General features: G+C 41.5%; 1 protein-coding gene across 2 annotated transcripts in view; it reads right to left on the bottom strand.

The window, feature by feature from the left end:
• The window catches only part of CDH13 (cadherin 13), a 1028096-nt gene that overhangs the window by 563105 nt on the left and 451452 nt on the right, over window positions 1-13539 (bottom strand). For both annotated transcript variants that reach the window (XM_068528121.1, XM_068528122.1), the window contains exon 4: window positions 8414-8530. In XM_068528121.1, the coding sequence (XP_068384222.1) occupies window positions 8414-8530 (117 nt within the window). The remainder of the gene's footprint in view (window positions 1-8413; window positions 8531-13539) is intronic.

Here is a 13539-nt window from a genome sequence, read left to right on the forward strand (position 1 = left end):
TCACATTGAGAACTGAAAGGGTGATAAACTCAGGGCTAAAAATATTGCTTCCTCTATAGGCTAAGATGCCTTTATTCGCTGGATGTATATCGTGGGGGGCATTTTTGCATATATATGTATTTGGCAAAGAACCAAAACAACTCAATTATGTTTTATCATTAATTAAACTTTGCAGAAAGAGGGCAACACTTGCTAATGGTGAATATAAGCTTTCATTAGACTTAGTCAAAATAAGTTAGCATTAACTCTGCTCAGCTGTGAATAGAAGTTTTGAGTTTTTTGAGTAGATTTAAAATGTCATCGCATGTATGAGCAAATGCAGAAATAGTCACTTTCTTTTCTCACTCTCTTTCTGCCTCTTTTTTTTTCTCTCCCCTCCTCCCTTTTACCCCCTCTCTCTCTCTCTGTCTCTCTCTCCCTCCCCCTTTACACACACACACACACACACACACACACACACACACACACAATCCATCAGCATCAAATCTATCACGATCTGCTAAGGATGCTTATATGACCTGACATAACGGTTGACTGCAAAGCAATTTATCTGGTAGTCTCACTGCCACTGTGGAAAATTAAAATTTGCTGGAAACATCCAGACTGATTATATAATGGTCTGTTAATTCCTTTCTAACAACAAACCAGCTATGGTCACTTAAATCAGTAACCAATGAATACCTCAGCCAACCAGCCATAGACCTGGTTAGAATTCAAGTCAAAGAATATTTGAGTCCCTACTATGTGTTAGGCACTGTACTGGATCACTCACTACCTTTGGTAAATTACAGTCAATGGGAAGAAAAATACAAAAGAAACTATATTGCTGCTCAAAATGTGTTGTGTCATCTAAGAGGTATAAACAAATCTGTAAAGGAGGTCAAACAAAAATTCCATGGAAGAGACCGACTGCTATATTTAAAACAGATAACCAACAAGAACCTACTGTATAGCACAGGGAACGCTGCTCAATATTTCATAATAACCTAAATGGGAAAAGATTTGAAAAAGAATAGATACATGTATATGTATAACTGAATCACTTTGCTATACACCTGAAACTAACACAACATTGTTAATCAACTATGCTCCAATATAAAATAAAAATTTTAGGGCTTCCCTGGTGGCGCAGTGGTTAGGAGTCTGCCTGCCAATGCAGGGGACACGGGTTCGAGCCCTGGTCTGGGAGGATCCCACACGCCGCGGAGCAACTGAGCCCGTCCGCCACAGCTACTGAGCCTACGCGTCTGGAGCCTGTGCTCCGCAACGGGAGAGGCCGCGACAGTGAGAGGCCCACGCACTGCGATGAAGAGTGGCCCCCACTCGCCGCAACTGGAGAAAGCCCTTGCACAGAAACGAAGACCCAACACAGCCAAAAATAAATAAATAAATAAATAAATAAATAAATAAATAAATAAATAAATAAATAAATAAATTTATAAATAAAAAAAATAAAAATTTAAGAAATACAGGCTTGGGCTTCCCTGGTGGCGCAGTGGTTGAGAATCTGCCTGCCAATGCAGGGGACACGGGTTCGAGCCCTGGTCTGGGAAGATCCCACATGCCGCGGAGCAACTGGGCCCGTGAGCCACAACTGCTGAGCCTGCGCGTCTGGAGCCTGTGCTCCGCAACACGAGAGGCCGCGATAGTGAGAGGCCCACGCACCGCGATGAAGAGTGGCCCCCACTTGCCACAACTAGAGAAAGCCCTTGCACAGAAACGAAGACCCAACACAGCCATAAATAAATAAATAAATTAATTAATTAAAAAAAAAAAAAATATATATATATATAGGCTTTAGCCCAGCATTGCCCAATAGAAATATAACACGAGCCATATAAATAAGTTAAAATTTTCTGGTAGCTACATTAAAAAAAGTAAAAAAAAAAAAAAAAAAAAAAAAAAAACCAAAAAAACATGAGATTAATTTTAATCATAGCAATATATCCGAAATAATTTTATTGCAACATGACATCTACATGAGGATTATTAATGAGACACATTCCATTAAAATCCTAACTTACATCTCAATTTGGACGTTATATTTTCAACAAAAATATTTAATCTGTGTTTAGATTAAAATTTGCAAGATAGATTCAATATCTTGTAATAACCCATAATGGAAAATAATCTGAAAAAAAAAAAATGTATAACTGAATCACTTGGCTGTTCCCCTGAAACTAACACTATATTGTAAATCAACTATACTTCAATTAAAAACAATTTACAGTTGAAAAGTCAGATTTACATGCAAGTTGTTCCAATAATTGGATCAAGCAGTAGTTTTTAAGTTTAAATTAAAATTAGTTAAAATTTAATAAAGTGCAAAAATCCAGTTCCTCAATCACACTGGCTACATTTCAAGTGCTCAACAGCCACATGCGGCTAGAGGCTGCCATGCTGGACAGAGTAGACGTGGAACTTTCTTCAGTGATGCAAATGTGCCATGGGATGTACAACCTTAGAATGTAAATGGGGTGGCCCATTTACATGGGTGAGGATGTAAATGGGGTGGCCATTTACATGAGTGAGGATGAAGAGGGCGTGTCCCAGAAAGAGGGAAGAGTTCAAAGTCATGGAAATATGAAATGCGTATGTACAACTAGGGTTGCTGAATGTAGAAATAAATTCTGCTGGTCATCTCACCAAGAAAATTTTGAGCACTGAGCTTCTGGACATCTTAGATCACCTATATGCAAATTTCTCTCCTATAGAACAACAAATGGTAACTTTTAGTCACTGAATAAAACTGCTACTTGTTTGAAAATGGGGAAATGAAACAGATATAAATTTTTGAGAAGAGGCATGTAGTTAGACTTGAATAAAAGGCGTGAAAAAATGGATTTTAAAAGGCTGATGATGATTATATAAAATAAATCAGGCAGCAGAATGGAGCAAGTTACCCTAAGTCTGCATTTCAGTAGAAAGGTGAGATGGAGCAGTGCTCGATGGGGATGGATTTAGTATCAGCTTTCTGGTCCAGCTTCTGGGCATGCAGCTTGGCACCCAAGGGTTCGCAAAGTGTTGCAAAGGACTATTAAATGGAGTAAAGCAAATTTAATCCCAAGGCCATAAGACTCCTTAGCACCTGTTTGCATAGGTGGGCGTAAAGGGGAGATACAGAGTTCTTGGATGTGGGGAGACCTCTAACCATGGTATACAACCAGAACTCTGAGAAATATTTAGGACCTGCCGTAAATTGTCCTCAGGTGTGACTTACATTCATGACACAATCAAAGCAGAGTCCTGGTTGAGTGGTTTTCATGATTTGGTCTAATGATCTATGTTGATTCCGTTTATGAAGAGCACATGGTCCCATTACGTATTTATTCCATCCTGGGTTAAATATGTCCTTCTAAAGGCCCATTCTACCAATTTATAGGGGATATAAAAAAAGGAATTTCAGTAAAATGTACTTTCATTGGTTTTGATGAAAAGGGTTTGTGATGAAAATAGAATCTCTAACAAGCATTTCATAAATGACTTGTCTTTCAAACTTAATATAAAACAGAATAAAATACATCTCCAAAAGACCTCCTTGCTGCCTCACAGATTTAAAGTCCCCTGCTCTCAATCAACTCAAAAATCTCTACAGACGCAATCAAATATTTATCAGTGAAAATTGGTAAAACTGAGAAATTATTTATGGCCCAAATTTTGAAATAGTCATACATTGAAGGGGGAGGAAGAAAAAAAAAAAAAAAAAAGGTTATGTTGGGAACTACATATTTCTCTCTAGGGCACATACTCCCAGACCCTCCCTGCTGTCTAGAATTCAAAAATGGGAAGGAAATCACAGGTTTGAGGAAATGTGTTCACAGCTGGGTGTTTTATCCTTTTTTCAGAAACATTGAGAGATATGATGGAAAACCAGCTCCCAAATTCTAATAATTTAGCTACTTACCAACTAACTATTTTGCAGATAGATAAAATATGCATATGTCAAAACTTTGCCTAATACCTAGAGCTGCCTGTGTAGCTTTTTAGTGAATATGCAATTCTACATGGCATGGCCTTCAACTGTGAAAAACCTCCCACGGGGCTGAATTCGCTGCAGCACCTTGCTTTTGATATCGTTACCCTTTAGTATATGGGTCTTCTTTCTTTAAAGAAATTCAAATTGTGATAAAATATGACAAAAAAGAAAATAAAGAGACAAATACTTGGTCTCCATTCACCATCCTGAATTGTAAGACAAAGCACTTCCGTGCCAACATGCCAGCTCTTCCGCCTTTTATAATAATTTTATATCTAAACTTAATTTTTCCCAACATTGTATTATGAAATTTCCAAACACGTAGGAAAGTTGAAAGAAGTTCACAGTGATCAACTGTGCTCATCACCTAGATTCCACCATTAACATTTTGCTCTACTTGTTTTGTCATATATCTATCCATTGATCCACCCCTCTAACCAGCTTATTTCTTGGTACATTTCAAGGAATTAAACTTAGTTTTAATGATATTTTAAAAAAGTAATTTTCAGCAAGGACATTTCACTCCGTGGAAGAGAATTCTCAGGTTGCACTCAGTAGCCCTGAGCATACTGGTTAAGAGTGCAGACTGTGAAATCTCAAAGAGGTGGCACAAAGCGTGCCTCTGCAGTTAAGTGTGTGACTTCGGACAGGTTACACTGTCCCTCTGAGTCTCATTACCCTCATTTGGCACCTTTTTGGAAGATGATCCTTGTGGGGTTGTTATTATGAAAACTCAACATAATAGATGAAAAGTGCTTACACTTTACTGTGACAAATAAAGAATTTGTGATGATTTTTTCTACTCTTCTCTAATCCTGTGAGATCAAGGACGCTGTCTGTTTCCTTTGCCATTAAATCAGCCCCTTGCACAGTGCCTTGTAAATAGCAGAGGCTGCATATATACTTATTGACATGAATTGGGTTAAATTTCAGAGGTTTTCTCTCCTGGGATGAAACAAGTACTTATTATTGGAGACAGGCAAGTGCGGTGGCTTCAAAGGCACAAGGCATAAGAAAGTTAGTTGAGGAAACGAGCTGGGAGCAGGGGATGAGACAAAGAGAAAAAATCTGGCCTGCAAAGCAACAGTGTTTATATCAAGTTTAGTGATAGAGCAGAATTCATCAGTGCCCAGTCCCAGGCCCTTGCAACCTCACCTTTCCAGTGCATACCAGCCGCCATGATGCCTAAAGGCTCTCCCGCAAGCCTCAGAAGGCCATTGTGCCTGTGCACAGAACACAGGGCATGATGGATGTGCTGGGGAGTTTAGACTTCTGGGAGCAGCCCTCAACCAGGATAGGGCTGGTATATTAATACCCCAGCTCCCTCCTCCGTGGACAGGATAACCCTAAGAGTGTGTCTTACACCATTTTCTAGCCTTTCTCTGTGGGATTACAATCCAGTCACCCACAGTGGTAAACAGGCCTCTCAACTGGCTGTTTCCCCTTTCCTGCTTCACTCCTTCACTCCCTTACCAGTATTACTGGTATAGAAATTACCTGCATTTGAATTCTTCTCTCAGGGAACCCAAAGTAAGACAACTGTCTTTATGCCCACAGAATCTCTTCTTCAAATGGCATTCTACACTGAAATCTGATATGTAATATTTATAAGATTAGAGCTGCCTGACTCGCAGAGTCTGGGTGGACGGGAGCGGCGACGTGTGGAGGCCAGAGCCCTGCCTCCTGGGTCTCTTTTCCCTTCTCCCAGCCTCCCCAGCACTCAGTGAAGACTCCTATATCTTCTCACAGCTTGACAGAGCCTTGCTTGTCAGCTACAGGCAGAGTTGATTAGGATATGATATAAGATATAAAGAGAAGAATAAGAGGAATGAATAAAAACAAGCAGAGACAAAGAGGAAAATATGTTCCTTCAAAGGCCTAAGAAGCATGGACAAACACATAGTTTTTGCAAGGCAGTGCAGTTATTCTGTAAAAGCCATCGGGAGGTTTGGGAGGCTTTCACACCATTATGATGTTAGTAGACTACTGCACTTAGAAAAGCTGTTGTTTCTAGAGAACCCAGGTTGAAACCCAGGGTTGAACCCAGGTGGGCAGTACATAGGGGCTAAGGAGAGAGAAGTCTTCAGCTTGAAAAACAAATTGTGTTCTGAGGCTGTAACAAGAAACCATGCAGAAGAATGTCCTTAGTTAGCTGCATACTTATTGATCCATTATGTATCTCAAGGAAAGAGCCTTGTGAAAACTCCCTAAATATACTGAGGGGGGACAAATGTATGGGGTTGGAGGAAGCTTTAGGATGACCACACAATTTATTGTCCAAAGCTGGACAAGTTTAAGGGGAAAGGTGGTGTTCATAATAATTATGCCAGGACAACCAAATTTCCAGGCAAGTGAGATGTGATAATTCACCCTTGTTGTAAACTAATTAATAGAATTGAAATTCCAATACTGAAAGTATTATAGTTTAGTGGTAGGCAGCGGAGGAGAAAGTATTTTAGGTCAGACCTCCGTAAACTTGAGTGTGCATCAGAATCACCTGGGATCTCCTAAAAAATGCTGGTGCTTGGTCTTCACCCCCTGACCACCCGAGTCAATTTCTGAGGGTGGAGAGTGGCATCTGTATTTTAACTGCCCCAGGTGATTCTGATGCACAGCGAGGGCTGAAAACACCAAGCGTACATGAAGGAGACCTGCAGAACAAGGGTGCAACTTGTGTCTCAAACTGTCTGGGGGCAGAGTCTTGCAGACTTGAGGACTCTGGCCCCTTGGCGAGTGCTACCCTTGGCTTCAGGGAAACCTACACAAAGGCCATGACAGAGGCTAGGGCTGTCCAAAGGGCCAGGGCACGTCAGCCGTACCACTGTCCTCTCAGAGCAGCACCGCTTCCCTTTGCATCAAATCCTGGAAACCTGGCAAGATTTTGCATCTTTGGTACAGTGATAGTTTAAAATCATAAGTATGGTTATTATCAGGATATTGGATTATTAATGTTTCTAATTTCCAATAGATTTCTAAGAGTCCAAGTCACACTAACGTCTTGCCTGGGTCACTAGAAAACCTTCCTCTTGGCTGTTTCTTTGTGTCCACTCCTCCCTACCACTCTGCTGCCACAGATTGTTCCCTACAAGGCAGCCAGAGGGACCTTATAAAAGGTCCAGACACACACACACACACACACACACACACACACACACACACACCTGGGAGACTTTCCAGTGGTTTCTGGCTGCATGCACGATGAAAATCCTATTCATCACCATGGTCTCCAAGACCCACGTGACAGGCCCACTTCTCTGACTTCAACTCTTATCACTCTTTTCCTTGTTCACTACATTGCAGCCAACCAGGCATTTTGCTAGTCAAATCCACCTCATTCTTTCGCACCTCCAGGCCTTTGCACACGCAGTTCCCTCTGCCAAGAATATGGTTTTCCCGATCTCCCCTTGGCTATCCCTTTCTCATTCTTCCCGCCCCCACTCAAACGTCAGGGACACGACCCAGCTGCTCGCAGTCATTTGCGTCGAGATTCCCTCCTCCCTCTACACCCTGGTCCTGCCATTTACTCTTCTTCACATCACCCCGTGTCTGTTACTCACAGCATTTGCTATCCTCTGCAGTTTTCTCATTTCTTTACTCATTGAAGAAAACTATCTCCCCACTAGAACACAAGCTCTATAACAATAGGGGCTTGTATGCTTGTTCACACCTCCGCTAAACCGATCTCAATCTTGGAGTCTGGCATATAACAGGTGCTCCTTGTTGATTCAGTGAATAGATAAACAATCCAATAGCACCAGCCATTCAGATCATCCACTCAGCTAACCACCATTGTTCAAATTCCGAGATCATTGAAAAATATGAACTGGTTAAAATTCGATTCTCCATGTCGGCTTTCCTCTGGGGAGAGGATGTGCTGACCAGGCAACAGCAGTATTTCTGCCTATTTAATAGTGACTATTTCTTCCTGGAAAAGTTGTTTCTCTGATTCATGTGACAGTCTTTCTGGATCTGGTTAGTATGGTTTAGTTTCTTTGATCTAGTTTTGTTTTTAGAGAGCTGACCCAGTGGTGCTCCTGGACCTACACATTTGAAAACTAGGATCTAAATAAAAGGACACATATCATCATCCTGGTATACTAAGGGGACTTACCTGGCTGATGGCCTGGGCATCATCTACAAAAGCAGTGCGTCTATTTCTTAACCAATGACATCCTCATATCACAACTCTTACATCATTATCTACCATGTAGATCTCAAAATCATGACAAAGGTGTTGTTGTGTTTTTTTTTTTTTTTGTAAATTCCCTTTTTCATGACCTTTGACATTCTTTTCTTGGCAAAAACTTTTGGCCTCTTACCATAGAGGATCTGAGGCCAATTCCTGCTGGTCGCCAAGCCAGTCAGAGTCAGCTTGTCTCGCGTATGCTCATCTCGCAATAAAAACATGGTTTAGCAGTTTTCTTTTGTCTGACTTACCTTGCCAACATCTCTTGGGAAAGGCTGTCGCTGATTCTCTGGAATTAAAATGGGAGATACCACAATGGACCTCTTTTGTCTTGGGACAGGAGAAGTTCTTTCAAATTTAAATATATCCTAAAAGAGAAAAAACAAATCAATTGACTAAAATCCCCCACGGAGAAGATGTATCAGTCTGCTCTGAGATATGGCTCCTTTGTTGTGAAAGCATACAGCTGTTTGGACATTGTTAATTTTATTCTATCAAACCTCATTAGCGTTAGCAAGTACATCATTAGAATTATACTAAAGCTGACATTGTGATTCACAATGACTATCATTAAGCTGTTTAATCCCATCTTCTGAATCATTCTATTCACAATGTCAGTCTTTTTTCATACATCCTTCCATGCCTGTGTATTCCCATTCTTAATCTGTCAAGTGAGGAGATTACTTGGCTGGTCACTAACCCACAGAACTCGCCGGATACAAGTGACTCTCCTCACGGCCAAATGCAAGGTCCTCACAATCACAAATGAATAGGGATGAGGGGCAATCACAGCATTCCAAACACAATGTTCCATAATGTCAGGCATTATGGAGACTCTTAGTCAATGTTCTGTCAAAGTCTGTTTGCTATTATTAGTGGGTCCACTACTGGAACTCACTCCCCACGCAGTATGTCCCAAACTGCAATCACTGGAACAGCACTGTGAGAATTTCTGTCTTATCTGTAATTCACCTTTTTAATTAAATAAATGGATGCAAAAAGGGAAACTCTGTGTCATTATTTTAAATATAGTACCAGTATGGCTTCTCATAAAAAGTACAAAAACATAAAAATAAACAACGAGATCAATGATGTTATTAAATTTGAGCTGGAAACTTAGGTGGGTGGAAAGTTTCCTCTTTTGGAAAGGGAGATAAGAAAAGGCTACAGGGGTGTTAAAGGGTTGTTAGCACTGAGCTGAGACTTTCTCCTTGACCCAATCAGAGGACTGAAAGAGAATTAAAAATGGGATATCATTTTCAATATATAAACCAATCACATTCAATACCACACACTAAAATTATCTGAGGTACCACCAAAAGCAAGCATCTCAAACTCTGGACAATAAGTTCCTATGAAAATCATGTGGCAAATTATATTTAAACACCATCACCGACCCATGCTCCATAAAAGTGTGTGCATGCACATGTATATATGTTATAGGACAGTGATATAGTTTTATACATATATAATAGTTTTATTTTTATTATTTTTAAAAATATTTACTTATTTATTTGGCTGCAGCGGGTCTTAGTTGTGGCACATGGGATCTTTAGTTGCGGCATGAGGCATCTTTAGCTGCAGCATGCGGGATTTAGTTCCCTGACCAGGGATCGAACCCAGACCCCCCCCGCACTGGGAGCGCAGAGTCTTAACGACTGGACCACCAGGGAAGTCCCAATATATAATAATTTTAAAGGAAACTCTATACAAGAAAAGTCAAGTAGGAAACAAGACCAGAGAAGGCTATGAAAATGTATATAAATAGTCTTTCTCTTGATTTTGGTCAGATTGTAAACTGATGTTATTCTTGTGGAAAGTAATCAGGCAGCATTTATTTATCAAGAACCTTACAAGTGTACATATCCCTTCACTCCGTAAGTTCACTCCTAGGAATACATCCAAATGCTAAATTCAGAAGAGGAAAAAACTGAAAGCAGGAAGATGTTTAGTGAGACATTATTTAAAAAGAGCAAAAATGGCAAACCACCTGAATGTTCAATTGCAGGAGAAGGTTAAATTTGGGTCCATCAGCAGGAGACACTCTTAGGCGGTCACCAATAAGGCAGCTGTGAAGACCACGTTCTAACCACTATGATCATCATTTGACTGCTTCCACGATCACAACCACAAACTATTATAATAACAACAATTTATTAAACATGTGTTGGGCCATGTGCTAGGCACTTTACATGTGTCTTTGCTAATATTTGCAATAAACTTCTCAAGTAAATCCTAGCCCTCCTTAACCAATGAGGAATGTTAAGCTCTGAGAGGTTATATAAATTGCTGCAATTCACCTAGTTAGCTGAGAGAATATGTAAGATAATATGTGTAGGAAAATACAGAATACCATATTGGTTGCCCTCTACTTTATATAAACTATACTGAACATAGAAGAATAATATTCAAAACCTCAATGAATAAGTCCAAATAAAAGACTGCTTGGGGACTTCCCTGGTGGCACAGTGGTTAAGAATCTGCCCGCCAATGCAAGGGACATGGGTTCTAGCCCAGGTCCGCGAAGATCCCACATGCCATGGAGCAACTAAGCCTGTGCGCCACAACTACTGAAGCCCGCGTGCCTAGAGCCTGTGCTCCGCAACAAGAGAAGCCACCACAATGAGAAGGCCGTGGACCACATCGAAGAGTAGCCCCCGCTCGCTGCAACTAGAGAAAGCCCGCATGCAGTAACGAAGACCCACAGCAGCCAAAAATAAAATATAAATTAATTAATTAATTAAAAAAAAAAAGACTTTTTGGTTTCCAAGAAGAGCAAAGACTCAATATTCAAGCAAAGACAGAAAACTGGAGTGTGTAAAAGGCAGTGAAAAGAAAGAATCAGAAGGGTTAAAATGACAAAAAACCAACCAACAGGGGCTTCCCTGGTGGCGCAGTGGTTGAGAGTCTGCCTGCCACTGCAGGGGACACGGGTTTGAGCCCTGGTCCGGAAGGATCCCACATGCCGCAGAGCAGCTAGGCCCATGTGCCACAACTGCTGAGCCTGCGCTCTGGAGCCCGTGAGCCACAACTACTGAGCCCATGAGTCACAACTACTGAAGCCCGTGCGCCTAGAGCCTGTGCTCTGCAATGGGAGAAGCCACTGCAGTGAGACACCCACGCACCGCAACGAGGAGGGGCCCCCACTCACCGCAACTAGAGAAAGCCCGCGCAGCAACGGAGACTCAACAGAGCCAAAAATAGATAAATAAAATAAATTAAAAAAAAAAAACCAACCAACACACCAACCAAATAAATAAATAAATAACCCAACCCAACCATGTAGAAAACAGCAGAGAAAGAAAGAGAGAATGGGACAGTGAGAAGACAATGAAAAACAGGGTGGATTACATCCATAAAACACTGATGTATAACATCTGTAAAGATTCTGTTGGCTTATTAGGGAGTATGAAAAGAACAGAAAACATGTAAAATACGTGCAATATACGAATCTTATTTACAATAAAAAAAATCTTGAAGCTCGTATGAGGGAAAGTCTAGGAAAGCACTTTGAAAAGATTTAAAGTCCTATGCAAATGTAAGGGATTGGTGATTCTGCTCTATAATAGAGCAAAAGTAGGTTTCCATTCATTATGACGATATATGTGAAAATGTATGTAAAGTAATGAAAAGCATACTCACTGTCAGTAACAAACATTTCATTGTTTGCAGTACAGCACTTATTTGTGTTTGCAAGCCTGTGAATGGGTGACAGGTGACCAGAGTTCCTGAGTCCCCATTTCTACCTCTGGTGTCCTCCCAGCTTACCAGCTACTGAAGCCCACACTGCCAGTCCATTTCCTTCACCCTCATATCCCAGCAGCTTGGTAAGAAGGACACCTGTGTAAACCCCTGGCTCTACAGTACCTTGGAAGAGAAGCAGGAGGCTCTGAGTCTCAGGATAGGAAACGGCATCTGGAAGGGAGGGGGTGGAGGTAGAGTGACCAACTGTAGAGAGGCCTCCATGTGCACAGGACTCTCTGAGCCCACCATGGTGGGCAGGACTGGGGCATCCTTTTTCTTCCAACTCAACTTTTTTTGTGTTACAATGGCAGGGACTTCAATAAAAAATTGGTCCATGACTGTGATTCTATGTCTGTGGCTCCACTTCTGTCTTTTGTGATTTATGTGTGTATCTATTAACTACGTGTTTGTGGACAGATGTCTACCTTTGGTCAGGTCTGTGGTAATGAGTTTGTCTGTGTGCTCTGAAGCCAAGTGCTTCTCTGTGACTGGGACCATGGAGGAGCCATAGCATCTAATTTGACTGACAAATACCATATGCACATCTAGGCACGTGTGTGTGTGTTTGTATCTGTCAATCTATCACATGAAGCCTTTGAATGCACCAGGATGTGGCCGTAACCTCAAGGTAAGACAAGATAGAAGTAGTGAGGTTTAAAAGTATATGACTAATTCAAGAGATGTTTACAGAAGAAGAGACCGAGGTGTGGGAAAGAACAGAGCATCAGGCTAAAGAAGAGGCTGTGTGAGGACTCCCTGTCTTCTGGCGTTGCCATTACCAAGTGAGAAGTAAAATATTGCCTGCTATTATCAGTAAAGAAAGGATCTAGCCAGCACATTACAGCTGCCTGGACGGTGCAGCCCGAGGAAACTCAGGATGAGAAAACACAGGATGCTGGCCCCAGATAGCTGAGGTGCGTATCGAAGGAATGATTTCAGTGAACCCAGACTCTTGCATCTTCCCATACATAGAAATGTGCTAAATTCCTTAACTTGAGATATCTAGTTTTCTTTTATTAACAGTAACCTTTTGTTCCGACTACCCGGTGTTGTTGAAAAACCTCCTCTATATACTGGCTTCCCCCCCTTCCTCCTCTGAACAGTTTTCTCAGCCTATATCTGAGATGCTGTCTCTGGGCTTGAAGTCCTACGAATGTTCACCATATAAAACATAACTTTCAACTTTTAAGTTGGGCATCTTTTTTTTCAGCCAACACAAGATAGTGGGTAAATAGGAAAAAGGCAGTTCTGGCCACAGATGATGGGTGCTGTGACTTTGAGGGCAGCCAACATAGTTTTCTAGAGGGTGTACAAGAAGTTGCATTCAGGAGGGAGAGATGAATGAGGACAAGAAATGTCACGATCGCCCACGTACAAGAGGAGCTAGATGTGACGGAGGAGCTGACGCCACCCAGATGATGTGGACAGGGAAAAGGGAGGAACTCAATCATCCAGTGAGCTTCTAGAAGGCCAGCAAAGGCCACAGGAAGGTTAGCTGGCAAAAGGAAGAAAACCAAAAGGACAAAGAGATGAGGATTTCAAAAAGGAGAGAGTGCACGGCCGTATCACACAACGCAGGCATCCCCTCCAGCAGGCCGAACACTACGAGGAGGCTGTCGTGTTGACGATGAAC

The sequence above is a fragment of the Eschrichtius robustus genome, chromosome 19 (assembly GCF_028021215.1).
Source record: "Eschrichtius robustus isolate mEscRob2 chromosome 19, mEscRob2.pri, whole genome shotgun sequence".
In the NCBI taxonomy this organism is placed as follows: domain Eukaryota; kingdom Metazoa; phylum Chordata; class Mammalia; order Artiodactyla; family Eschrichtiidae; genus Eschrichtius; species Eschrichtius robustus.